At 41.4% G+C, this 25,455-nt stretch overlaps 2 protein-coding genes across 3 annotated transcripts in view; both read left to right on the plus strand.

Annotated features, from left to right (window-relative positions):
* IKBKB (inhibitor of kappa light polypeptide gene enhancer in B-cells, kinase beta) overlaps positions 1-12,589 on the plus strand; it is a 43,618-nt gene extending 31,029 nt beyond the window's left edge. For both annotated transcript variants that reach the window (XM_004682278.2, XM_012724934.1), the window contains 12 exons: positions 80-274; positions 907-1,021; positions 2,142-2,265; positions 2,809-2,960; positions 3,113-3,174; positions 4,231-4,340; positions 5,000-5,049; positions 5,144-5,243; positions 5,436-5,583; positions 8,674-8,801; positions 10,566-10,656; positions 11,691-12,589. In XM_004682278.2, the coding sequence (XP_004682335.1) occupies positions 80-274; positions 907-1,021; positions 2,142-2,265; positions 2,809-2,960; positions 3,113-3,174; positions 4,231-4,340; positions 5,000-5,049; positions 5,144-5,243; positions 5,436-5,583; positions 8,674-8,801; positions 10,566-10,656; positions 11,691-11,756 (1,341 nt within the window). In that variant the 3' untranslated portion in view covers positions 11,757-12,589. The remainder of the gene's footprint in view (positions 1-79; positions 275-906; positions 1,022-2,141; positions 2,266-2,808; positions 2,961-3,112; positions 3,175-4,230; positions 4,341-4,999; positions 5,050-5,143; positions 5,244-5,435; positions 5,584-8,673; positions 8,802-10,565; positions 10,657-11,690) is intronic.
* A 5,210-nt stretch (positions 12,590-17,799) lies between these two features.
* The window catches only part of POLB (polymerase (DNA directed), beta), a 24,009-nt gene continuing 16,353 nt past the window's right edge, over positions 17,800-25,455 (plus strand). Inside the window, exons 1-5 of the mRNA XM_004682280.1 lie at positions 17,800-18,030; positions 18,322-18,379; positions 20,209-20,275; positions 24,697-24,771; positions 25,374-25,432. Of these exons, the coding sequence (XP_004682337.1) occupies positions 17,970-18,030; positions 18,322-18,379; positions 20,209-20,275; positions 24,697-24,771; positions 25,374-25,432 (320 nt within the window). The 5' untranslated portion in view covers positions 17,800-17,969. The remainder of the gene's footprint in view (positions 18,031-18,321; positions 18,380-20,208; positions 20,276-24,696; positions 24,772-25,373; positions 25,433-25,455) is intronic.

A 25,455-nucleotide genomic window follows, 5' to 3' on the forward strand; every position in this document is an offset into this window, starting at 1 on the left:
CTGGAGCAGCACACAAACAGGTGGTCATCTCTCAAAAGGTGGATTTTTTTCCCCCAATAATATTTGGGTTGTGTTGCAGCTGGTTCATATCTTGAATATGGTCACTGGCACCATTCATACCTACCCAGTGACTGAGGACGAGAGTCTGCAGAGCTTAAAGGCCAGGATCCAGGAGGACACCGGGATCCCTGAGGAGGACCAGGAGTTATTGCAGGAAGCTGGACTGGCTCTGATCCCTGACAAGCCGGCCATACAGTGCATCTCCGATGGCAAGGTAGCCCCTCCACCGAATCCTACTTTACCCTGAAAACTTTGCTGCAAGGCAACTGAGCATGCTTTCAGATTTCACCTCAACCTTGTCAAGCTATCCATCAATCCCCCTGTGCAGCGACCTACCTGTTTTTTAAGTTGGAATACCAGGTTCTGAATGTGGCTTCACAGGGACACCAGTTACTTCACACCAGACTGTTGCTTCCAGACCACTTAAAGTGCCTCTTTTGCCTTTGCTGCCACAGTGATGTTTTCATTTTCCAATCCCATCAAAAATAAGTATGATGTACCTGTTGTGTACAGAACTGTGCTGACCACTGCAGCAATGCGCGGGTCCCTGGCAAAAAGATCAGATAAAGTTGGGAGCAATCAGTGGTTAGGCAAGGAGATAGTAAGCGTCTAGACTGAACAATAAGGACAATCAAAGAAAAAATGAGAGTGTAGTAAGTTGTGACTAAGGTGTCCATTGGGATAGTGAATGTAAAAAGAAGAGGGAAGGGAAGAGTCTTCATGAACCCTAGGTGTTTGCAAGCTCAAGGTGTTGCCAGCAGTGAGCAGTAGAAACCTTTGTGATCTTTTCATTCTGAAAAGGAGGATTTAGAGCCATGAGATGGCCTTTGTTCTTTGTCACTGCAGCTAAATGAGGGCCGCACGTTGGATATGGATCTCGTTTTTCTCTTTGACAACAGTAAGATAACATACGAGACTCAAATCTCCCCACGACCCCAACCTGAAAGCGTCAGCTGTATCCGTAAGAACATCATTTGTTTTTGTTTTTTGAAAAATCATTTATAATGCTTGGGACAAGACAAGAGGTAGAAATGCAGACTGGAGAGAGATCACACTGAGGAGATCAGCTTACCCTGTCCTGGGCACTGTCTTTTACTTGGGACATGTACAGAAGAGCCTGGCCGGAAAAGAGTAGAGATTTCTGTTCATTTCAGCCTCATACATAGAACTTTTAACAGAAGTCATATGGTTTAAAGTTGAGTCAGGATTTTATTTAAATTATCCTTATTTAATTGATTGTTTATTTGTTCATTAATACTTGTACATAATTCCAAAAAAATCAGAAGGTACTAAAGAAAATACAGTGAAAAGAATGTCGCCCTCTTGCTCCAGTTACCTAGCTTCGCCCAGGAAAACTGCTGCTCTTAAGTTCATGGCTCATCTTTGCAGAGGTGTCTTAGGCATTTATAAGATGTATTTCTAATATATGAACATAATTACATAGTCATCTTTTCCCCTCAGACATATGGTGGCACACAATGTAGACTATTCAAAACCTGTCTTTTTCACTTAATTTATTTGGGAGGTTCCCCCCTGTTGATACAAATAGACCTGCCTATGTTTAATGGCTGTTTAGTCCTGTTCTGTGGGAATGTCAGATGGACGTTTAAGGTGTTTCCCACTTCTCTTCATTCACACACACGTAGAATAAACATACCAAGAATGCAGCTGTCCCTGCTGCAGCTGGTTGCAGTCCTCCTTGGTATGTTTATTGCTCCTTTAATCGTCTTCCAGTCCCGCCATGAAGCTGTATCTTCAGAAAACCTCTTATCACCTTACATGTTGGGAACCTGAGTTCCTGTTGAAAATATGGATGCTTGTATACATGTGAGCGTATCAATATGGTTCAGAGTGTTCCTTCAAGTCAATAACTATTTACTGAATAGTACCTGCTTGTGCTGTAATAGGGTACAAAAAATGTATGAGGCTATAACCAGGCAGAACACCCAAGAGTTATGTTATTAGCATCTTAGTTACATAACTCTTAAAAACATGAAAGTGCCAGTGTGGTAGGAAAGCTGGATGTGGTTAATCAGAGGGAAGCTATTCTCTGACAATTACTGCGTGTGTCTCCGTTATAGTTCAAGAGCCCAAGAGGAACCTCCCTTTCTTCCAGCTGAGGAGAGTGTGGGGCCAGGTCTGGCACAGCATCCAGACCCTGAAGGAGGACTGCAACCGGCTGCAGCAGGGACAGCGAGCTGCCATGTATTGTGCCAGGCATTTTGGGACTGAGTTTAAATTGCTTAGTGGCTTTTGCTACAGGGAGGTGGTGGTGGCAAAGTTCCAGAAGCAATAATTAGGAGGGACAAGAGGGAGACACTGGTTTGGCTGGCGGGACATGGTTGGCTGGGCAGGGAGGCCCTTTTAGGCCTGGTGAGGTGAGTGAGGTTAGCACGTGGAGCAGGCGTGTAAACCAAGGGTGGGGCCGGCCTGTCCAAGGGCAGATATGTGGAGCTTGGAGACATGCACTGCAGTTTGAGTTAGCAGGGTTGCCCAGCTTGTCATGGGCTGACTGGGATGTGACTGGTTGAGGTGACTGTGGAGGTCTTTGCCTAATTCCAATTTTGGTGCAAAACCTCATACATTGCTTAGGGCTAGGAAATTGCCCTTATGTTTATACATGAATACTCCCAATAATAATTATAGCAGGGACCTGCCTGGGTGTTTGAGGAAGTTTTATTATTGTACAGGGAATGCTATTTGGATCCCAAAGATGCCCCAAGGTTGTGTTTCTTGTGGTCTCTGCAGGATGAATCTCCTCCGGAATAACAGCTGCCTCTCCAAAATGAAGAATTCCATGGCTTCCATGTCTCAGCAGCTCAAGGCCAAGTTGGATTTCTTTAAAACCAGTATCCAGATTGATCTGGAGAAGTACAGTGAGCAAACTGAGTTTGGGATCAGTGAGTGTACTCTTTGCAATGAGTTCTGAGACCATTCCATTTTATTTTTTGCTTCCTTTAGGTTTCTTTTGCCCTCTTTTAATTGAGTTTTGTTTTGTGGTGTTTTCATTTGTATTTCTCCCCTCCCCACCCCCTATTTTTTTTTTTTCCAGCATCAGATAAACTGCTGCTAGCCTGGAGGGAAATGGAGCAGGTTGTGGAACTCTGTGGGCGGGTAGGAGACTCATTTTAGGCTTCTCTCCTTGTCAAGAGGGATGAGGCTTTTTACTACCAATTTCCCCTTTCTCATTGAACACTTTGAGCTCTTGTATGTCAGAAATCAAGTTTTCCTCCTCCTGGCCTTCAACACAGCTAGAACTTGGCTGGATAGAGACTAGGAGAATCACCAATAAGGAGCCTGTTGTAGCAGATCTGGGAGCTCACAATAGAGCTGGTAGAGGTTTGAGTAAGAAGTGAGATGGATGTATCCCAGCAGAGGAGAGGGGAGCCTAGACCTCTTCCTATTCGTCATTCCTAGGACGAGTGATCAAAATGCCACCTTCTCAAAGCTTTCTGGCTAATCTTATAGGAACACTAAATCCATATGAAAGAAAAATCCTAAGCAGAAAGTCTTAGGATGTGTTAATAAAATGCCAATAAAAAATGTTAATGATGAAGGCAAGACAGGGCAAGGAAGTGTGATGAATCTCACACAAAAATTGGAGACCTTGAATTCTGGGGCTTTTTTTCCTGGTCTTTTCCAGTTTTCCCCAGTGAATTTGGGCAAGGACTTTGACCACTGTGTCTTTGTCTCTTTGTGTAAATCAATACTGATATGCATTCTTAAAGGTGGATACTACTGATGACATAAACAATACCTATTTAACATAACTACAGGTGATAGTGTTCCTTCCCCATCCTGGCAGTCAAACATAAGATGTCATCAGAATGGATAAAGTGGGGGTGGGGGGTGGCGGGGAAGGCCTGTGATTTGAGCACCTGTGTGCCAGGTGTTTTATATACTTGAACTTCTACATGGCCCATGTAGTGGCCCACGTAGAAGCTTGTGTTACATGAAGGAAGCTGTAACCTAAGGGTCAGGTAACTTGCCCAAGGGTCACACAGCTGGGAAGTGTACACCTGAGCCCCAACCCAGGTCCTTCTGACTCCAAAGTCTATATCCTTCTTACCAGTCACTTGATAGTCTGCCATGGGTTTAGAGGGTTCCCCCCAAAACTTGCATCTCAGAATGCTCTTATGTCAGTTGACATTAGCACAGCTCTTTCATCAGGAGAACGAAGTGAAACATCTGGTGGAACGGATGATGGCCCTGCAGACAGACATTGTGGACTTGCAGAGGAGCCCAATGGGGCGGAAGCAGGGGGGGACGCTGGATGACCTGTGAGTACCAACTGGGTAGGGTTCTCACACTGCCCCCAGAACACACAGACACTCCAAGCAGAGTTTGCACATGTGTGTTGGAACCAACAAAGGGTCCACATGAGGGTCTATAGAAGCTCTGTGAGATCATTCTACTGCCCCACCCTGGTGAGCCATCTTGGGATTTCAAAGATGAGCAAGGGCAGATCACCATTGCTATGAGCCCTAGCTTTTCTGAGCAGTGGCAGTAAAAACTCTAACTTCACAGAGTTGTGAGGTCAGTTCAGAGGACACATTTGAGCTGCAATTGATAAGCCCTGGCCTAGGCATGGCTCCTGGAGCAGAATGTAGAGCAGAGGAAGGTCCTATTTTGGAAACTTGGGTTGGAAGTTATGGAAGCCACACTGAGGGAATTCAGGCAGGAGTGGCAACTCCTGCCTTAAGACTCTCACTCATTAAACCTCAGAGATGTTTGAGTTCTAAGAATGAGGATGATTGTTGCCTCATTATAGGCACCACCTATAATAACACCAACAATAATAATTTTCACCTGTCACGATACATTGCCAGTCTTGCTTCTAGAAATCAGTGATTCTGCTGGCAGGAATTAGCTCATCCCTGGTTCAGATGTACTTATTTGAGTTCCATTGTAGACAGAGCTGCTTCTTTGTGTATTTCAGAGAGGAGCAAGCAAGGGAGCTTTACAGAAAACTAAGGGAAAAACCCAGAGGTAAGTGGGGTTTTCCATGTCACCGCATTTTGGAGGTATTGGTACTCTCTACCAGTCGCCTGGAAGAACCATGTCATTTCTTTCCTCTTTCTAGACCAACGAAATGAAGGTGACAGTCAGGAAATGGTCAGATTGTTACTTCAGGCAATCCAAGGCTTTGAGAAGAAAGTACGAGTAATTTATACCCAGCTCAGGTATAAACCCCAACATTCTTCCTTGAGGATGGAGGGTGGAGTGTGGAGAAGCACCGAGGAGGCTGCCTGTGAGCCCATTTCCTCACCCTGTGCTGATGTGATTACCTGAGGAAGCTCTACTCCCTGCATAATTGCCAGGGATTATGTTCTCCCACTTTATCCACTGGAGTTGGATGTGTTTATTCTTTGCAGTAAAACTGTGGTTTGCAAGCAGAAAGCTCTGGAATTGTTGCCCAAGGTGGAAGAGGTAGTGAGTTTAATGAATGAAGATGAGAAGACAGTGGTTCGGCTTCAGGAGAAGCGACAAAAGGAGCTTTGGAATCTCCTGAAGATCGCTTGTGTGAGTGAGCCCCTGGCCAGCCCCACCATCCTGGGTGCCTGCCTCTCTGGATTTTTCCACTCTGTGTCGCCACCCTCCACAGGACCATGCAGAGCTGCCTACAAACCACTCAGCTGCTGCAGTCTGGCTTTCCTTTACCTTCTTTATGACTTAGCGTGAGCAGGGAGATAAGAAGGGCCAAACCCATTGTTTTATGTTTCCTATGGCTACTGTAATAACTTACCACAAAGTAATTTATTCTCTCTCAGTTTGGAGGTATTGAGAGGGATCTCTCTAAGGCTCCAGGGGAGAGTTATTTTTTCCTCTTTCTGTTTATGGACCCCAGGTACAATCCCTGCCTCTGTGCTCACATAACCTCTGGGGCTCTCTTCTGGGTGTCTCTTACAAGAACACTTGTCATTGAATTTAGCTGTCATTCCAGTGGTCTAGAATAGTCTCATCTTGAGATCCTTAACTATATCTGCTAGATCCTTTTTCCTAAGAGATTCACATTCTAGGTTCCTGGAGTTAGAACCTGGACTAACCTTTTGGGAGCCTGTATTCAACCATTGTAAGCAAGTCAGTCAGGAGGGGTTCACCCTCATCTGTATCTGCTGCTTAGCTTATAATCTATACTTTCTGTGCCCGCTGTGACTCCACTAAGTGTTGCTCAGGGAGAAAATATAACAAACACAAGCACAGAAAAAGAACCAAATACAGAAAAAGAAAATCCAGATAAAAACCATGCCATGGAAATCAGAGGTGAGAGTGGAATGACTCTTACTGTGAAGGCTGCAGGAAAGTCCAAGAGAATGAAAAGAAAGCAGTTTAGCCCTTAAGAGCAATGAGGAGATGGGAAGACAAGTAGGATGTGAGAATGGAGTTTTTATAAGCCATGGAGGCTGGCTCAGACTTGCAGACCACGTCTCAGAAGACCACGTCTCAGGGAAGGCACAATATCAAAGGGTAGAGGCTTTTCATCTCGAGTCAGAGGACAAGGGAAAGGTCAGTATCTTGAGCAGAGTGGCAGGACTTGCCCTACAAGACAGTGAATGACATTTCCTCTTCTAAGTAAGGAGGGAAAGGAAACAGGAGAGATGATGAGGCCAAGAAGACTTGAGAAGGAGCAGGAAGGTAAGGTATTCACAAGCGATTGTCTGACTGGCCTTCTCATTCATTCAACATCCATTAAGTGAACACCCAGCAGTATGATGAAAACTGGAGACAAGGGGGTCAAAAAGCATGGCGTATGACCTAAAGTGCTCAGAATCTGATGAGGGGCCTTAGGCAGGAGTAAACAACAACCATTTAGGATGGACAGTGCCAATGAACTGTACTCCATGCCCCGTGGGAAGGACAAGCTGTAGCATGAAGCAGAAGTCACCAGCCTCAGTTTAAGAGGTGAGGGCTGTACAGGAAATGTCCACAGGACATACGTTTTTAATTTGGATGACTAAGGGATAAGTAGGTGGCTAGGTAGAGCTGAGGACTTTCCAGGACATTGTTTTATCAAAGGCAGGGAGGTCTGAAAGAATGTGGTGTGTTCTGGGGGCTGTGGGCAAGCAGGGTGGTGTTGGGGAAAGGGTATAATTGGGAATGAATTGGCAAGGTGGGCAATGGCTAGCTTACACAGGCCACACTGCTTGAAAGGCATAGAGGAAATAGCAGGGTTGGTTTTTCATACTCATATTGAAGACCTTTGAGTTTTGGAGAAGTTACTCTGATGGTAGCTAGAGAATTAATTTGTGACTTTGGCAAACCTCACTACCAAGTGTGATGGCTACTTGGTGGGACTGAAGTTGGGTAGTGCCTGTCCAGGTAGTAGGATTGGGAGCCAGCTAGCATGGGAAAGATCTACTGCCATGTTCTCGGGCACAAGCATAAGTGGGGAAGTGGGGCTGGCTGGGTGTCCATGGGTCATGACAGCATAGAAGATCATCAGAAGGACAAAAACGGGGTGCAGCATTTGTGGGAATGGCTGACCGAACCTTCACAGTCACCAGGCTGGGAGGCAGTGGGGCCAGGATGAGGCCCACCATTGGGGGACTGTGGGGGATTGCCCACCTTGCATTGTCCACAGGCTGCAGTAGGAGCAAGGATTGGGTTGCTGAGACACCCCAGACCAACAGACGAGACTGATTAAAAATCTGGGGGCATAAAAGGAGAGTTTGAGGGACTAAGAGCAGTCTGTGGGTCCCAGCAGTGGGCTCCATGTGAGGAGGCACAAGTAATTGAGCCTGTGGCTGAACAGCTTGGTTTTGGGGTGTAGCGGCTGCAGCAGCCCAGGAGTCAGAACATCTCTGTTGTCTTCTCAGTTGTCTCACATAGGGTACAATTCACAAAAAGTTATTTGGAACCTTGTGTGTCTCAGTCTTCCATTTAGAAGAGTAAAAACACCTCCTCACTGTAGATGACTGGATTAGAAAGATGTGGTACATATATACAATGGAATATTACTCAGCAACCAAAAAAGAGAAACACATGTCTTTTGCAGCAACTTGGATGGAGCTGGAAAAGATCATGCTTAGTGAGATAAGCCAGAAAGAGAAAGAAAAATACCGGATGGTTTCACTCATAGCAGGAGTATAATGGACTAGGCAAGAAAATAACAAAAATAATGAACAACCATAGACCAGAGACATTCTGTGGGGGTGGAGTGGGGAATGGGATCAAAAACGGGGGGGGGGGAAGGGAGGGAAATGCACGGGACTATGGTGGTGGCACAGGGGTGATTTGGTGATGGGAAACCCGTGGGGATTACAATTGAGATGAAAAAAAAAATGTGCAAAATGATGTAAAAATAAACTTTTTAATAAAAAAAAAAACACCTCCTCACTTTCTTTTAAGAGTTCATGAAACAAACTAATGAAACAATACCTACTATTATAGGTGCTGAAATCTCCCTTTACACCTATAGGTCCAGAAACATTTTCTGCACTGAAAAGCTCTCGGATGTTGTCACAAAGAGAGATGTTGACCAATGTTCTCTAAGAAGAGCTGGTATCTTAGGGCAAATTGTTCCTGAGAAACTACCATGGTGTGACTGCAAAATTTGAGTCACATTTGTGCTCTGTAATTTCCTTGATTTTCTTCATTGGTGTTGTCCCACAGAGCAAGGTCCGTGGTCCCGTCAGTGGAAGCCCAGACAGCATGAACGCTTCTCGCCTTAGTAACTCCAGTCAGCTGATGCCTCAACCTCCCACGGCCCCTGACAGCTTACCTGAGTCAGTCAAGAAAAGGTATGTCATTCTGAACAGTGCCAAGGGCATGCCAGGAGGTTGTGTTTATCATATCAGCAGACCATTTCATCTGTCTCACGATTTTGTGGGTGTTTCTCTTTGTGTTGCTTACCTATGCTAGCACTGTGGGAACAGGTGTGATATTGCACCCTCACAGTCAACCTCGTAACTTGCTGTCTAGAGTCTAATTGCTTGGTGAGAATATTGAAAGTGCTAGGCAGTGCATGCCATCGCACAGCCCACCAGATTTCCTGCAGGGAGGGAATTCCCTGTGCCTCCCCTTGCCCCTCTTCCTCCCTCACCACCACTTTGGGCACCTAAGTTCCCTTTTCCTCCCTTTGTTTCATATCCCCTGTCCATGTCTTCCTCTCCCTTTTGTCGCTTGGACCACATTCCACAGGTGGGGAGCAGAACACTCCTGTCCTTTCTGGCCAGGCTTCTTGCCTCCTTGCCTCCAATCTGGTACCCAAGCTCTCTTTGTTCGAGTCTTCACAGAATTCATTTGATGAAACTATGCTTTGATCACTAACTCATCTTGGCTTCCCACTCCCTAGAGGATTACCGAGCCCTTTAAGGCATGGGCAGCCTCTCAGTGTGTCTCAGGGCTGGCCCACCATCCCGTGCAATCTCCTTGCTCCAGCCCAGGGGTTTAAAGTCCTTCACGCACCAGCAGCAGCACTGTATCCAAGTTTTTGTGAGACACAGACCCTGCAGCAAGCAGACATGAGTGGGCACAGCAGCTCGTGATGATTACAAGCCTTGGCTGACGCTGGTGCACTCAGAAGTGTAAGAAGCTCAGTCCAGCTCAGCCCTTCCCTGACAGTCCTCTCAGTACGGGCACATCTGCTTTCCCTGCCTCCAAGACCTGACCATACACATACACAGCCTTCACTCTCTTCTTGGACCACCTTTTTGTTTCAGCTCCATTCCATTCAGCATTTATACAGCACCTTCTAGATGCCAGGTCCTAAAACCTGAAGGCAAATCTATAGACATCGAGACTAGATTAATGATTGCTGTGGGTAGGTGGGAGAGGGAACAGACACTGACTGATAATGGTACAGAACATTTTTGGGAGTGATAAAAACTAGATTATTGTGAAGGCTGCACAGTTCTGTCAATATACTAAAGTACTGAATATACTCTTGATATGAGTGAATGTTTATGGAGTGTAAATTTCTCTGAATAATGCTGTTTTTCAGAATCTTATTCCTGTCCTTTGGAGGTTTATAGTAGAAGTGATGTGAGAAAAGGACTGGTGATTTATTATATTTTCCCTTTTCTCAACTGTGCATTTCTTATCAAAGAAAAGAGAGCAAATTTAATGAAATAACTTTACAGAATTTAACTTTTCTGCTGGTCTCAAGGAACTGTGGAACTTGGAAATTGCTTAGTCTGTATATTTGTTTGCATTTCAAAAATTGTAAAATAGGTGATTTGGGTGGTATTTAGATTTTGGCAGTTTGGAGATAACTAAATTCAGCTATCTCATTATGTCAGAAAGAGTTCTTTTTATTGCCAACTCTCTTACTAAACAGGGACCTGTTTGCCTTTTCAGATTCTAACAGTGATGCTGATGGTTGATTATAGTTTGGGTTGCTGAAAAGTGCTTACTGACATGAATGCGTTAGGACACTTGCACATCAAAATAATTGCAATCTAATTTTTAAAGTCCTCTCAAAAGCTCTTCAGCACATTTCAAACAACAGTATTATCTCTGAAAAAGTAATGATCACTTTCTAACCATTCGATCATTTTCTTTAGTGAAGAACTGGTGGCCGAAGCACAAACTCTCTGTGCTCAGCTTGAAAATGCAATTCAAGACACCATGAAAGAACAGGACCAGAGTTTAAAGGTAATGGCCTGTGTGAATTAGAGTTGTTTCATGTCCTTTCTTTCTATAGAAAAAGAGAAAAAGAAAATAGAAAAGCAACCCAGCATTTCCTCCACCTTAGTATACATTTGTGATTTCTTAGTACATATTTATTATTCTCCATTATAATAATGATACCAGCAGTTAGTGAATGCTTAAATGTACTTTATGTGCATTATCTCATTAATCCTTTCAGTACTTCATTCTGATGACGCCTTTCTGTCCTTCTGCAATTGTGTATGCAGGACAGGAGGTTCTGTTCTGACTCTGGGGATATAGCAAGCACTTGTCACAACCCTGCCTAGTAGGGACTGGATCTGAGCAGTAAGAAGTCCTAGCTATAGGATTACTGACCTCAAGCAAAACAAGTCAAGATGTAGGGTTAAGACAAAGATATTAAGACATGAAAACAAAACTTAAGTTACTGATAGGACCCTATCATAAACCTTTCCCTTAAGCCTTTAAATCAATCAATTGCTGGCCTTCCCTGAATCTCTCAGATTATAGAAATATTAAAGCATGTCCCTGCTAATTGTTATCATCTCTTATTTATTCAGGTATCCGTCTCTAATTTGGTATTTTCTAGATCTTTCATTCTGCTTTTCCTACTCCTGATGCAGTATGTTTTGATCCTTTCCCTGCTTATTTGCACTTTACCAAAGGAAAAAAGAATTCTCATCTGGTGATTCCACCTGGAATCACTAGCTGAGATTAGCTGTTAGTACACTTACTTTTACTTACAAGGTGAAAGTAAGTGCCGTGAGCCACAAGGAATAATAAATTGCCTTTGTAGCGTCCAGAGTCATAGAAGCTCTGGGACTTTAAACCAGTCCAAAGATGAGACCCCATCCAATTCTGAATATGTGGCTGGTGCTCCTGGGTACTCTACAATAATAAGACTGTTATTAATTCAGGGATGTAAGTTGACTTGTAAGTTGTGTGGTTGTCTGCTAGAAAAGAAACAACATTAGGTGTACTGGTGGCTGCTGTATTTTAACATGCCTGTTGACTTTCAGTCTCTAGACTGGAGCTGGTTACAGACGGAGGAGAAAGAGCAGAACAGCCTGGAGCAGGCCCCATGACTGTGGGTGACCCTGACCCCTGGTGGGACTGCCAGCCCCAGCTCTCCACAGAGACCTGCCATAAGGATGTCCCCATGGTCATCAGCACAAAGGCGGAGATCTTCTCACTTCCCCAGCAGCTGTAACAGCGCCATGCATCTGGGGCATGGCCCTATGTGGCCACCATCTGTCTGAACACTGGAAGTCCTGCACCTCAGAGGCTCAGCAAATGTTGATATCAGGCATAAGCATTTAGGGGTGACCAAGCCAGAGCGGCTACTTTCTCTGCTCTAAAAAAGACTCAAGGTACGGTTTGCCCCACAGACTACTATGCAAATCTCTAAAGTGACTCTGACAGGACAAAGCCTGGGTGGCACTTGGTGCCTGCCTGTCCTCTCCTGACCCCCAGAGGCCCTGATCTACCTGTCCTCACAGTGTTTGATCTGGATCTGGCTTCTCTAAAACAGACTTTTAAATCAGACAGTGTCTGGTCTATTCTCTCTCTTCCTCTTTTCATTTTACTGCTGCTAAAATTTTTCTTTTACCTACAACTTTGATGGTTATCCTCCTTTTGGCAAGACGGTAGATGAATCTGAAGCTCCCCTTGTCTAGTCCTTTCAGCCATAGGTGATTCATCAGCCAGGATGGAAGTGTAACTTCTCTTCCATCTTTTATCCTACCAAAGACTACGTGGGCTGAGTTATCATGGAGGAGAGAAGAAAAGTTTGTCTGTCAACCACTCCCTGCTGACCACTGTGCCCTCGCCTCCTGTCCTTGCTGGGACGCATCTGTGGGGGGTGGTGAGGTGGGAGGAGTTCCTGCCTCTCATATCATCTAGCAGTGTTATTAAATTGATTTATTTTAAAGATGGTTGCTATGTTTTGTTTGTTGGTTGTTCTTCAAAATTATTTATTTATTTATGCATATAAGAACTAGGATGTAGGCCAGAGGTGTGGGAGTGAGAGGATCGCCAGAGACAAGAGTGAGGAGAACAGGCAGATGTACTAAGATACACCACTGAAAGGGGCAGTAGCGGTCTGCTGTGCCACGTGGGTCACCTCCCTGGCCACCTCCCTGGCTGGGTATTGAACTCATGCTGCAGTGGCTGGCTAGCTTCTCTGATCAATGTCTACAGTTCCTATAGTTAGGACTTGTTATCTTTCTAGAAGCTGAAGTCCTACCTTGAGAGTTTTCATTTTTTCAATTAGCCTATTGCAGTGATAGCAACCTTTTCAAACCATTACTTTGGTGATGTCTTCTTCTGCTCAAAATTTTTCAGTGAGTCTAAACTGCTTTTAGCTTCTAGAAAGATGAAATAGATGGACTTTTCCCTCTTCTTCCTTCTAAGCACAACTAACTCCTTGAATATTACTTATAAACAGATAAGTACTGCTGAAAGATAGCAAGAAAGCAGATCAGCAGTAACCTGAGGAATGACATTGTGCTAAGCTCTCTGGGTTTTCCTTCCCTATACTGGGGGCTGAAGAAGTCAACAAACAGAGACAGACAGAAAGACTGCTCTTCCTCTAGCTATATTGTATTCCTAGAACTACTTTCAGTCCCATAGAATACATGGTTTAAAAGAAAAGACATTCTTTCTGGTCTCCAAAACAGTCTCTAATGTGTCAGCAGGATTGTGCTTGATCCAGAGTCTCATGGGGAGATGCTGTTCTTCCCTTGCAGCTTCTGGTGACTCCAGGCAACCGGTGTCGTGTAGCTGCATCCCTGCCTCCATAATCATATTGCCACCTCCTCTTCTGTCAAATCTTCCCTGTGTCTTTTATAAGAACCTTTGTCATTGGACTTAGGGCTGATCTAGAAAATCCAAGATAATTTCTCCTTCTTTAAGTCATTATTTTAATCACCTATTTTGCCATTTAAAGTAATATTCACAGATTCTGGGGATCAGAATGTGAGCATTTCTTTTTGGGGATCACTATTCAACCCACTATAAGCCATTACTTGCTCTGCTAAAACTCACGTACATTCCATGTACAAAACATTCATTCATACTAAGACTAAATTCTCATCTCTATATCAGCTCAAAAATTCTGAATCTCATCTTCTATATCAGGTTTAAGTAGACTATGGACATGATCTGTCCTGGACACAATTCTTCCACCTGTGGACCTTGCACTGCAGTGGCTGCCGCTCGCTTGCAGTGCTGTGTCCTAACCCATTGCGCCACCAGGGAGGGTCCCTGACTATGGTTACTTTTTTTTTAAAAAGATTTATTTATTTATGCATACAGAGCTGGGGTACAGGCCATAGGAGCAGGGGCGGCGAGAGGCTTCACCAGAGACACTGTGGGGAGCAGAATAGGCAGATCAATGAAGTACACTACTGAGGGGAGCAGTGGGCAGGTCAGACGAGATCTGCAGCACTATGTGGAGCACCTCCGGGACTGGGAATCGAACTCATGCTGAAGTGGCTTTAGCTTCTTGTGCTGTGCTTTAACCCGCTGTGCCACCATGGAGGGCCCCACAATTTCCAATTTTAATGGAACCAGAGTTGTGCTGTAGGTTGAAGTTATCCCTCCTTGGACAGTAAGACCTACAGACCAGCAAAGCTCAAGACTGCCAACATGGGAAGCAACATATTTGCAAGTTAGCCTTTGTATATACTTCCTTCACCCTTCCTAGGCCCATGTATTCTTACTATGGGGGAGAGAGTACCACATAATGATGTTTGACTCAATGCATAGATTGCATTCTTTCAGGATGATTGTAATGATGTCTTCATGCAGCCATTCAAGTTTCAGTTATCCCAGCCACTTCTGGATAGGGTATGTGGTTGTACTTCCTTTGCTGTGAAATGAGTTCCTTAATGAAACAATTTTTTTTTTCTTTGTGGAGCTCTTTTTGTCTTTTTCTGTAATCAAGCAATGTTACAGAAAATGCAGCTTTGTGACTCTGCAGTTTTGAGAAACTTATGACATATCCACCATGATCGCGTCACAGAGGGTAGTTTCACTGCCACCTGTTTGTTTATAGATTTAGTTAGCTAATATTTTACTTGAAATTCTTACATTTTTTCCACAGTCAAACAGTTTATTTTTTAAAAGATTTTTAAAATAATATAATAGTTTATTTTTATACCATTTTGTGCCTTTTCCATCTTGTCGTAATCATGTGGACTTCCCATCACCAATTCCCTCGTGTGCCATCACCATAGTCCAGTGTACTTCCCACCCTCCCCCATTTTTTATCCCGTTCCCCTATCCACCCCTGTAAAATGTCTCTGGTATATAGCTGTTCGTTATTATTGTTATTTTCTCTTCTGGTCCATTATACTTGTGCTATTAGTGAAACCATCTGGTATTTTTCCTTTTCTTTCTGGCTTATTTCACTAAGCATGATCTTTTCCAGCTCAATCCATGTTGCTGCAAAAGGCATGTGTTTATTTTTTTGGTTGCTGAGTAATATTCCATTGTGTATACGTACCACCTCTTTTTAATCCAGCCATCTACTTTTGGGCATTTGGGTTGTTTCCATGTCTTTCCAATTGTAAATAAAGCAGCAATAAACACGGGGTGCAGGTATCTTTTTGAATCAGTGTTCCTTGCTGTTTATTCTTCATTGAAGTTTTCACTCCTCACCAAATCTTTAGTCATCCTCCTTGTGCCTCTTCTAGTTTTCTTGGCAGCTCCCACGAGCTCTACTTGACTGCAAAGGTAGTCAGAGGCCCCAATCCAACCCCCTACCCCTCACCCATCCCCCCTCCACCCCACCTCAGGAATTCTCCAATCTATCCTTATTTCCAAAGTGATTTAATCCTGTCTTGTTTTAAATTTCATAAAGATGTATTCAATAGGCACTTTGATATATATGACTGGAGCTCCAGGGAGAGGTCAGGGTAAGAAACACAAATTTAGGAGTCTTTAAGTTGGACAGGGTATTTAAAAAGATGAAGCAAGCCAAGGTGGAAAAACTAGTTAGAAGATCAAGGCCTGTGGCACTTTCCCATAATGGTTAGAGAGTGGAAGGGGAACTGGAGCCAACATACTTATACATATACATATGGGTGCATACACACAAAGTGGCTAGTAAGGAAAAAGGAAAATACAGAGCATGTGCTATCTGAGAAATTATTTTTAGAAGAGAGTAATAAGTGAATCAAATGTTACTGATTGATCCAGAAGTTAAGCACAAAGAATTGATCATTTTCATGGTCTATGGTACTGATTTTTTAAAAATAATATAATAGTTAATTTTATAAACTATGTTTTATAATAGTTAATTTTGTACCTTTTTCCATCATTGTAATCCCCATGGGCTTCCCATCACCAAATTGCCCATGATGGCACTGAATTTTTAAAAGTTTGCATAATACTTATTTAAAAAAAAATCTTGCATTTCCCTAAAGTTGAAACTTCATTAATTTGTGGTGAATGCAAACTTTTTCATTTAATGAAGGATGATCATTATTCAGAACAAAATAATATCAATATGACCTGGAATAGAGATTGGCTGGAAAGAAAAGTAGAGAAAAATACTAAGAGAAATAACATATTTAAAGTGGTATTTAAAGTGTTAAACAGCAGAATAGAGTCAAAGGAATAAATTGGGAAAGATACAAATATTTACAAAAATATTTACAGTTTACAAAAATACACCAATACAATATACAAAAAAGATTAATAATTTATAATAAATCTGTCAAGTTAACAACACTACCCCATTAGGAAAATTAACAAAGTATATATCAATAGGATATTCATAAAAAAATACAAATGTTCAATAAACATAAGCGAAGACATATACTGATGTTGTTTCAAAAATAAAAACCGGCCCTCCCTGGTGGCGCAGCGGGTTAAAACACAGCATTAGGAGGCTAAGGCCACTTCTTCATGAGTTCGATCCCCGCCTGCCCTGGAGGTGACCACATGGCGCGGCAGACCTCTCCTGGCCCGCCCGCTGCTCAGCAGTGTACTTCGTCGTTCTGCTCCCCACTCTGTTTCTGGTGAAGCCTCTCACTGCCCGTGCACCTCTGGCCTGTACCCCAGTTCTGTATGCACAAATAAATAAAATCTTTAAAAATAAAAATAAAAAAACCAGCCAGAACCTTGCTAATTATATCTAGCATATTATTCCATTATTGAAAAATGATAGCACTTTTTAAAGGGCTGGATTAGAAAACTGGATATATAATATATATATATTAAAATATTAACAGTGGCTAAGCTAGATGATGAGCTGATCATTTAATTTTCTTTTCTCCTTTTATATGTTCTTTAGGTATTTCCACAGCAATCGTGTATACCGTCGTCATAAATTTTTAGTTTTACTTACACAGAAAGCAATTGCCTGGAATAATCAGTTTAGTAAGAACTCCAGGAGTTACCAGACTTATTGTAAAATAAATCTTGCTGATATCACATTTCTATTCTCAAGCAGACTGAATTTCTCATCTATAGGTCATCGATTGACGATTGATAATTTTATTGATCATTATCTAGGTTAAGCAATTCTCCCTTCCGAGTGTGTATTTTTCCTCTCTCTTTTTGCTCCCTACTACAACAGGCAGGAGAATAAAAAATATCTTTTAATGCAGACTGGCCTATCTATTAAAGACAAGTTTTGTATAGGAGGTTTTCCGATGTTCTGCACATTTCATTCCAAGGTACTGCCGCTCCCTAGTCTAGAAGCACTATAGTGTGGTACGCACTGACTTCGCACAGAAATCTGGGGCAATAAGCTCGACCTGATGCAGCCTCTTATCACATATAAAACACATCATGCATTCAACAGCTATTACTGTGCATATAGGACAAGCGCTCAAGAACACTCTCTCGAGGATTCTATTCTCCACCACCCACATATCCGACCATTTGAAATGCTGACATCGCAATCAAAATCCGACTTCTATTTTTCCTACTCCAGGGCGAGGATTCTCCGTTGACATGCAATCCTGAGGCGCCCATGTTCACCCTACCAAATCGAAGCTCTAGCCCAGTTTCCTCTTCCTAACTCATCTCCCTCCAGGTTGCCTCAGCTCACTTGTCGAGGTAGCGCCATTGTAGCCACGCCCCCGGCACCGCCCTGAGCGCGTGACGTCACCACGCGCGCCGACGCCGCGCCCCCTGTCAGAGGCAGCCATTGTTCAGCAGGTTGCGCTGGCTTCTCTGGGCTTGGGTTGGACCTGCCCCCTCTCCGAGTCCCGGCCCCTCCTTGACGCTGGGAGAGGAGGCCAGCCGTGGACCGAGAGCTCTGAGTGTTTCGGGTGCAGGCCACCATGAGCAAACGCAAGGCGCCCCAGGAGACTCTCAACGGGGGAATTACCGACATGCTCACAGGTTCGTACTGGGCCGGGAGCAGCCGGCGTTTTTCTTTCTTCCCAGACGGTAGGCTTCCCTTCCTTCTCTCGCGTCCGGAGATGTGGCCCGCCCCTCGCAGTGGGCGATTCTTTCCTGGGTTAGTTCTGCTGGGGGTTCTTACGTCACCAGTTGGGCTGCCTTTGGCCTGACCCGTGCGCGAGCGGGTGTTTTCCGTCCCTGAGGAGGTTGTCATGGCCCCTTCCGAGAAACTCAGTGCCCATTTGTTTAGTGGCGGTGGTGGTTCACTCGAGCTTCTTGTTGCCTTTTCAGAACTCGCAAACTTTGAGAAGAACGTGAACCAGGCTATCCACAAGTACAATGCTTACAGGTGGGACAGTTCAGTATTTTCTGGTAACATGCGTTCTGGGATGTGTGGCAATCACCAGGACTGAGGGGCCAAGGGATAAAGGGCAGGCCGAAGATGTTGACTCATGGTGGTACTTTACTGCAGTAATTTTACTGCAGAATTTGGAAAAAGTGTGGTAGGATCATTTCGGGTCCGTATTCGGTTTTTGAAAATAAGTGTAGCCTGATACACGTTACCCATCATTAAACACGAATTACTAAAGATGCAGTGTGGTTTTAAGTCATAAAGATGTTAGAAGGTGTGGGAATAGATGGTGATTCGAGGAATCAGATGGAAAGATCTTTCAGATTCTTCTGTGACTAATCCTGTCGCGTTTTTTGGATCCCATCTTTGACCATCCCACCTAACCATTGGGGCCTTAGCAGTAACCACTAGTCCCAGGTCCACCTGCAATCACCTTAACTTCCCTTTGGCTAGAAGAACCTTCTCTTCTTCTGCCACTTTATAGTTAACCTTTTGAGTAATCTGTGTTACCTGCCCAGAATTCCGCATCTCTAGTCACTCCTTATTGCAGTATAATTTCCATCCTACTTTATTTCTGAAAGTGCTCTCACCTACATTTCATCTTATTGAACTCTCAGTGGCACTCACCACTAGATCATTCCATTCAGCTCCTACCCTTGACATCCATGATGACCCAACCTTCTGTGCTTTGACTTACTGCCTTACTTTTTAATGTTTATAATTCCCAGAGACTTGCCCTTAGCTCTTTCTCATTCTCATACTTTTCTGACAATCTTAAGATATCATTTATGACTACAAATCTGTATCTAATTGGGCTAGTCTCGTAAGCCTGTATTCTAAGCCTATATTCCCTTTATATCTCTACCCTTTTAAAGTAAACTTAACTGGCTCTTTCAACATAGTTCACTCAACAAATCCCTCCTTTCCTTATCTTTTATGACTTCCTATGTTAAAATTGTACTATCATTCACATATTTGATGATCTTGAAATCAGAGAGATATTCCACCCTAAATTTTCTGGAACTCCTTGCCTTTACCAAAACAATTCCTTCTAAAAACTGCCCTAAACTTCCCTTTTGAGATTCGTCACCAGTAATATACTAATATCCAAATCTGAAGGTTGATATGTACTACAGTTGATTAAAATATCAAACCTCTGAAGACTGTCCAAAACGTTAGACTTAGATGTAGTCTGACTTTTTCTCAGCATCAAAACTAAACTACATCTCGCATTGGAGTTATGGACATGATACTGTCAGTGAGCTCTGAGGGTGTGCCCATTCTGTCACCAGATTATTGAACTGAGTGTGGTTAGAGATAGGCAAGTTTCACATGTCACTGCTTGTGCAAAACTAAAATGGGAGCAATGGAAAAAAAAAAATAGAACAAGGACACAGGGAAATGCAGTTTTTAACTATGAATTTAAAATAGTCATCCATAACCCAGTTTGGTATCTAGTACTATCTACTAGATTGTACATTTGTGTGAAAAAAAGCTATGAACAATTATACAAATGAGCTATTTTTTTAAAGACCCAATGATATTTTCTACTTATTGCCAAAAGGAAAGTTGACTGGTTTCCTGGATCTCCCTAATTTTACATACACAGTTAAAATCATCCTCAAATGTGAGAATTTTAAAAATAATATAGAAGCTAGAGTTGTAGGTGATCTGTCAGTTCCTCTGAGTTTTTTAAGTTTTACATGGATATGGAAGCTTTGTTATCTTTGTAAAATTTTAAGCTGCTTATTTGTGTGTATTCCAGTTTAAGAAAAGTTAAGACCACGTTGGGCTTCTAATTGATTTTCCTTTTCTTCCTTTTATAGAAAAGCAGCATCTGTGATAGCAAAATACCCACAAAAAATAAAGAGTGGAGCAGAAGCAAAGAAACTGGTAAGCTTAGTGAGCACGTTGATTGAAGAGTTTACACATGTGTGAATTTGGTGGCTTTCCACAAAACTAAATTTTCTTTGTTGCTCCCTTGACCTACACAAATAGATTTCATTGCCCTGATTTCTTAGAGTAATATTAGTGCTGTCTCAGACACGCTTTTTCAAGCTTAGTGTTTTTATTGGGGAGGAGCGGAAAGGCTGGTCAAAAAATACCTATCTGTTTTATAGTTGGTTTTTTAAAAAGTACAAGTTTGTAGAAAAACTGGGGTACAGGCCATAGTGCAAGGGGTGAGAGAGAAGATTCACTAGAGACAGAGTGGTGAGCAGAGACTACAGATTGATTAGAATACACTGCTGAGGGCGAGACAGGAGAGGTCTGCTGTACCGTATGTGCGTTAGCTCCCTGGCTGGGGATCGAACTCAGTCTGTAGTAGTGACAGTGTTATGACTTAACCCCGAGGCAACCTGGGATATCCTAAAAATATTTAAATGCATTTAATTTCAATTTTCTTTCTCTACTTTGACATTTATGCATGTGCTTACTCTCATATTGCATTTTAGCTATGTATCAGTAAAGAGGGGTATGGTGACACAGTGGCAGTAGCATGGTGGTCCCCAGTTTTTTCTTATCCCCAGTCCAGTCCTGTAACTTACTGAGTTACTGAGGTAGTGTTCTCAAAGAAACTTTACCTTCCAGTAAGCATATGATTGGTCCCTGTGCATATTACAGCAGTTAGTCTTGTTCCCTGGTGGCACAACACATTAGGACTCAGCACTCCAAGCTAGCTCAGCCGCTTCAGTGCAAGTTCAATCCCCAGCCCCAGAGGTGATCCACATGGCCCGGCAGACCTTTCCTGACCAGCCTGCTGCTCCCCTCAGCAGTGTACTTTGTTGATCTGCCTGTTCTGCTCCCCTCCCTGTCTCCGGTGAAACCTCTCACCGCCCCTGCACCTCTAGCCTGTACCCCAATTCTGTATGCATTAATTAATTAATTAATTAATTTAAAAAACTAGTGTTACAGCTTCTAGCAAGTTACTTCTTTTGGTAATTTGCAGTAATATTACTGAGACTATCCTGGGAAAGTCTACCTATTGATAGCTGAATTGTTCTTATTCATCTAAATCACACTAAAAGATTTAAATAATTATATTTAAATCATTTTTTTTGTTGAAAATGTAAAATTGACATGACTTTTGATTAGTTCAGGTCCTGATAGCTTTCTCCTTCTTTTGTTCTTTATCCAGTGTTTCATAAAAAATCCTATAGCATTTAGGTATCATATTTGATTGGCCCTAATTTTGTTATAAGAACCAGCAGCGTATGAAACATCCTGTCTTTATATTTTCACCCTCCAGAATCTTAACATTGCCATATGTTTTGTACATTATCTGCTTTAGTGACAAATTATCCACATTAATCATGTGCTATATCTTCATCTTGAACTTATTACCTGTACAAGTCATATGCTGTTGTATAGGTTTTAAATCCTTTGTGCCATATACTTTCAACATCTTTATGTCCTCCTTAAACAGACTAGCAAAGCAAGCTATAAATACACTAAATTTATTTTTTAAAAAGATTTATTTATGCATACAGAAATGGGGTACAGGCCAGAGGTGCAAGGACAGCAAGAGGATTCACCAGAGACAAGAGTGGGTTTAGAGCAGGCGGATCATCAAAGTACACTGTTGAGGGGAGCAGCAGACGAAACAGGAGAGGTCTGCTGTGCCATGTGGGTCACCTCTAGGGCGGATATCAAGCTCACTGCAGCCACGGCTTGGCTTAGCTTCGAAGTGCAGTGTTCCAGCCCGCTGTGCCATCAGGAAGGACCCCAAGTACACTGAACTTAAATTCTGAGTTTCTCTCTTGCTGAACTGACACAGCGTTAACCTGAAGCAAAATAGAACCCCTTTTGCTTTTATTCCCCTTTATCACCAATACATTTCCTCTTTTTGTTAATTGCAAATAGCCTACTGATAAACTCTGATGCACTTTATCACTAATCTGAACTTATGGTTCTAAAATGAGCACAAAACTCCTTTTGCATACAACTTAATATGAAAATCTCATCCTATTCCTTTTCACTATATTTTTACTGATAAATCATAGGACTTACTTTCTGATGCATTTTAGCACTTTCAGTAACTTTAGAAATTGGAAATTTCCAGAATGAGTATTCTGTTTTTTATTTATTGTTAAGTATATAGAAAATAGTATAGGGCTAATTGCTGTAGGTCAGTATGTATCTTCTTGACATAGGAAGTGAGAAACTTGCAGTTGTTCTTTTTCTAATCAACTCCCTGAATTTTTTGTTCATTTCTTTCTAGTAATTGCTTTTTTAAAAATCTGAATCTACATTCAGTAGTCTTGGGACATTTATTAAATGTTATAACAAATTGAGACTACAGAAAGGTGAACTTTAGAGCTGAGCAACAGTAGGAGATAATTGACAAACATATTATATGTTTTTGAATGTTTTTAACTGAAAGAACCAATACATGGAAAAAGTTCAACTTCATTATTAATTAAAGATATAAATTAAAATAAAATCCTATTTAGCGAATGTTGAAATATCAAATAAAATATACATTATGACAAGATGTGGGAGGAAAAAAGACACTATTTGCTGCTAGTAGAAATGTTGGTTGGTAGTTTATAGATTTTTGAATGATGGTTTGGCAAAATGTTGGCAAAATCTATATAGTCTGTGTTTCAACCATTTCATTTTGAGGGATTGATCACAAGGTTACCAGTATAGATATGTGTATACAAGGATTCATCTATTCTGGGCACCTTTGTGCCAGATTCTCATCCAAGTGCTAGAATAAAACACTGAAAGACATGGTCTCGCTCTCAGAGAGCTTATATTCTAAAGCAGTGCTGTCCAATACAGTATCCATGAGCCACATTTGACTTGTGAATTCTTGAAATGTGACTAGTGTGACTGAACAGTTGAATTTTTATTAATGTAAACTTAGTCACATGTAGTTGGTTTAATTCTGGACTTTGCAATTCTAGAACAGTGCTTCCTACCGTTACCTAGACCAGCAGTACCAGCATCACATGGGAACTTACTAGAAATGTGACCTCTTGAATTAAAAATTCTAAGGGTAGGATTTAGCATTTTGTGTTTTAAGGTTATGCTGATGTATGCAGAAGCATAGCTTCTCTAGAGGAATTCATGACAGAGTTTTTTATCAAAATTTGGAAGCTGTCTAAATATTCACCTGTAGGGTATTTAACAAGTAAATTATGATACATTAATATGCAGACATTAAATACATTGTAGTTGTAGTTTACTAGTATGGAAACTTTTTCATGATTTTTTTTTCCTACTCTTAACTTTCCTATACATCATATAACAGTGTTAGCTATAATCATTATATTGCTTATTACATCTCTGCTTATTTGTCTTACAAATTTATACATTTTAACTACCTTCCTCCCATTCTCCCCTACAGCCCTTCTTGCCACTTGCTACCTATGGTAACTACAAGTCTGAGTTCTTTTTCTATGAGTTTGCTAGGGGTTTTGTGGTTTTTTGGTTTTTTCTTTTTAAGATTTTCACATATAAGTGAAATCATACAACATTTGTCTTTGTCACTCAGCAAACTCAGGGTCCAAATGGTAGAATTTGGAATGGTAGAATTTCTTCTTTTTCAGTCACAATAGTTGTGACTGAATGTGTGTGTGTGTCTATGTATACCATAAGGTTATCTATTTACCAATTGATTGTTCCATGTCTTAGCTTTTGTAAATAATGCTGCTGTGCACAGAGAGGTGTAGATATCTTTTTGAGATAGTTTTTGAATGCTTTGAACATATTTCAAGACATGGAATTGATAATTATGTTTCTAATTCTTTGAGGAGTCTTCTAACTATATCCCATAGTGCCACCGATAGTGCACGGGGATCCCTTTCCCACATTCTTGCCAACACTTTCACTTGTCTTTTTGATGATGGGTATTCTAGCAGGCATCAGCCATAATGTATTTTTAAGTTAAAAAAAAATTCATAATGATGCATGATTCTGGTTTTGTAAGAAAAAAGTATGAATTTATTATACCTCATATATAACTATATATATAAACAGAAGTCAATATATGACAGAAGTTAAGTGATTAGAGATTATTTTAATTTTCAAGGTGATCAGGTTAACAAATGCTTTTTAATATTTTCCTTTATGCCAACTCTATAGTTTCTCATTTTTCTGCAATAAAAGCAGAGTTCCTTAGAATTATTCTTTTTAGGATTTCTCTTTTGTGAGTTAAGCACTTTGTGAGAGAATATGTTTTTACTAGGACTCAGTTTTCCTTTATTTCAAAACAATCATTTGTTTTTCATTTCCTGTTTTTTATTTTATCTTTTAGTGAATCAGTAAGCATATTTATATGACTTCTATGTTTAAAATTTTCTATGTAGCCTGGTGTAGGAACAAAAATTGCTGAAAAGATTGATGAGTTTTTAGCGACTGGAAAATTGCGTAAACTGGAAAAGGTAAAATTTTTATTTATTTACTTGCTTATTTTATTATAGTGTCTATGGCAACTATTATCTAGCACCATTGAAGGATGATTAATGTTATTCTGGGGAGATTTATAAGGAGAGGAGTAGAATTTATGGTTTTGATGTTCTATTTAAAAAATTTTAATGTTTCAGTAAAATGTTCATTTATTTCATGTGCATTTAAGAAACTGTTAGCATCTATGATAAAATAAGCTTCTTTTTAGTACCATTCAGAAGGGAGATTATAAACTTAGACTAAATGATTATTACCTTTTAGAATATCTGTGTTTAAACTCTCCCAAACATGGTTTTATTTCACTCTGATGATAGTAATTAGTTAACTCTGGACTTTTATGAGTAAGCCTTTTAAAAGTATTGGATAAGTTAGAGATGAGATATCATTTGCTGCTCTGTAATTCACCTATAACTAGTTAAGGTTATATATGAATACATATGTGGGTTGTCCAAATATAAATAACTCATCCTCTTAGCAAATGGTGTATTTCTAGTAAGAACATTTGAATTTCCAATAAGATTTTTTGTTCTCAAAGTATTCCTAAATCATTGTTAGACTTTGTTTTTTTTCCTTAAAGATTCGGCAGGATGATACAAGTTCATCCATCAATTTCCTCACTCGAGTTACTGGCATTGGGTAAGAACTATTTTTTTTTTTTT

Source organism: Condylura cristata, unplaced genomic scaffold (genome assembly GCF_000260355.1).
Source record: "Condylura cristata isolate star-nosed mole 26May11 unplaced genomic scaffold, ConCri1.0 scaffold00014, whole genome shotgun sequence".
In the NCBI taxonomy this organism is placed as follows: domain Eukaryota; kingdom Metazoa; phylum Chordata; class Mammalia; order Eulipotyphla; family Talpidae; genus Condylura; species Condylura cristata.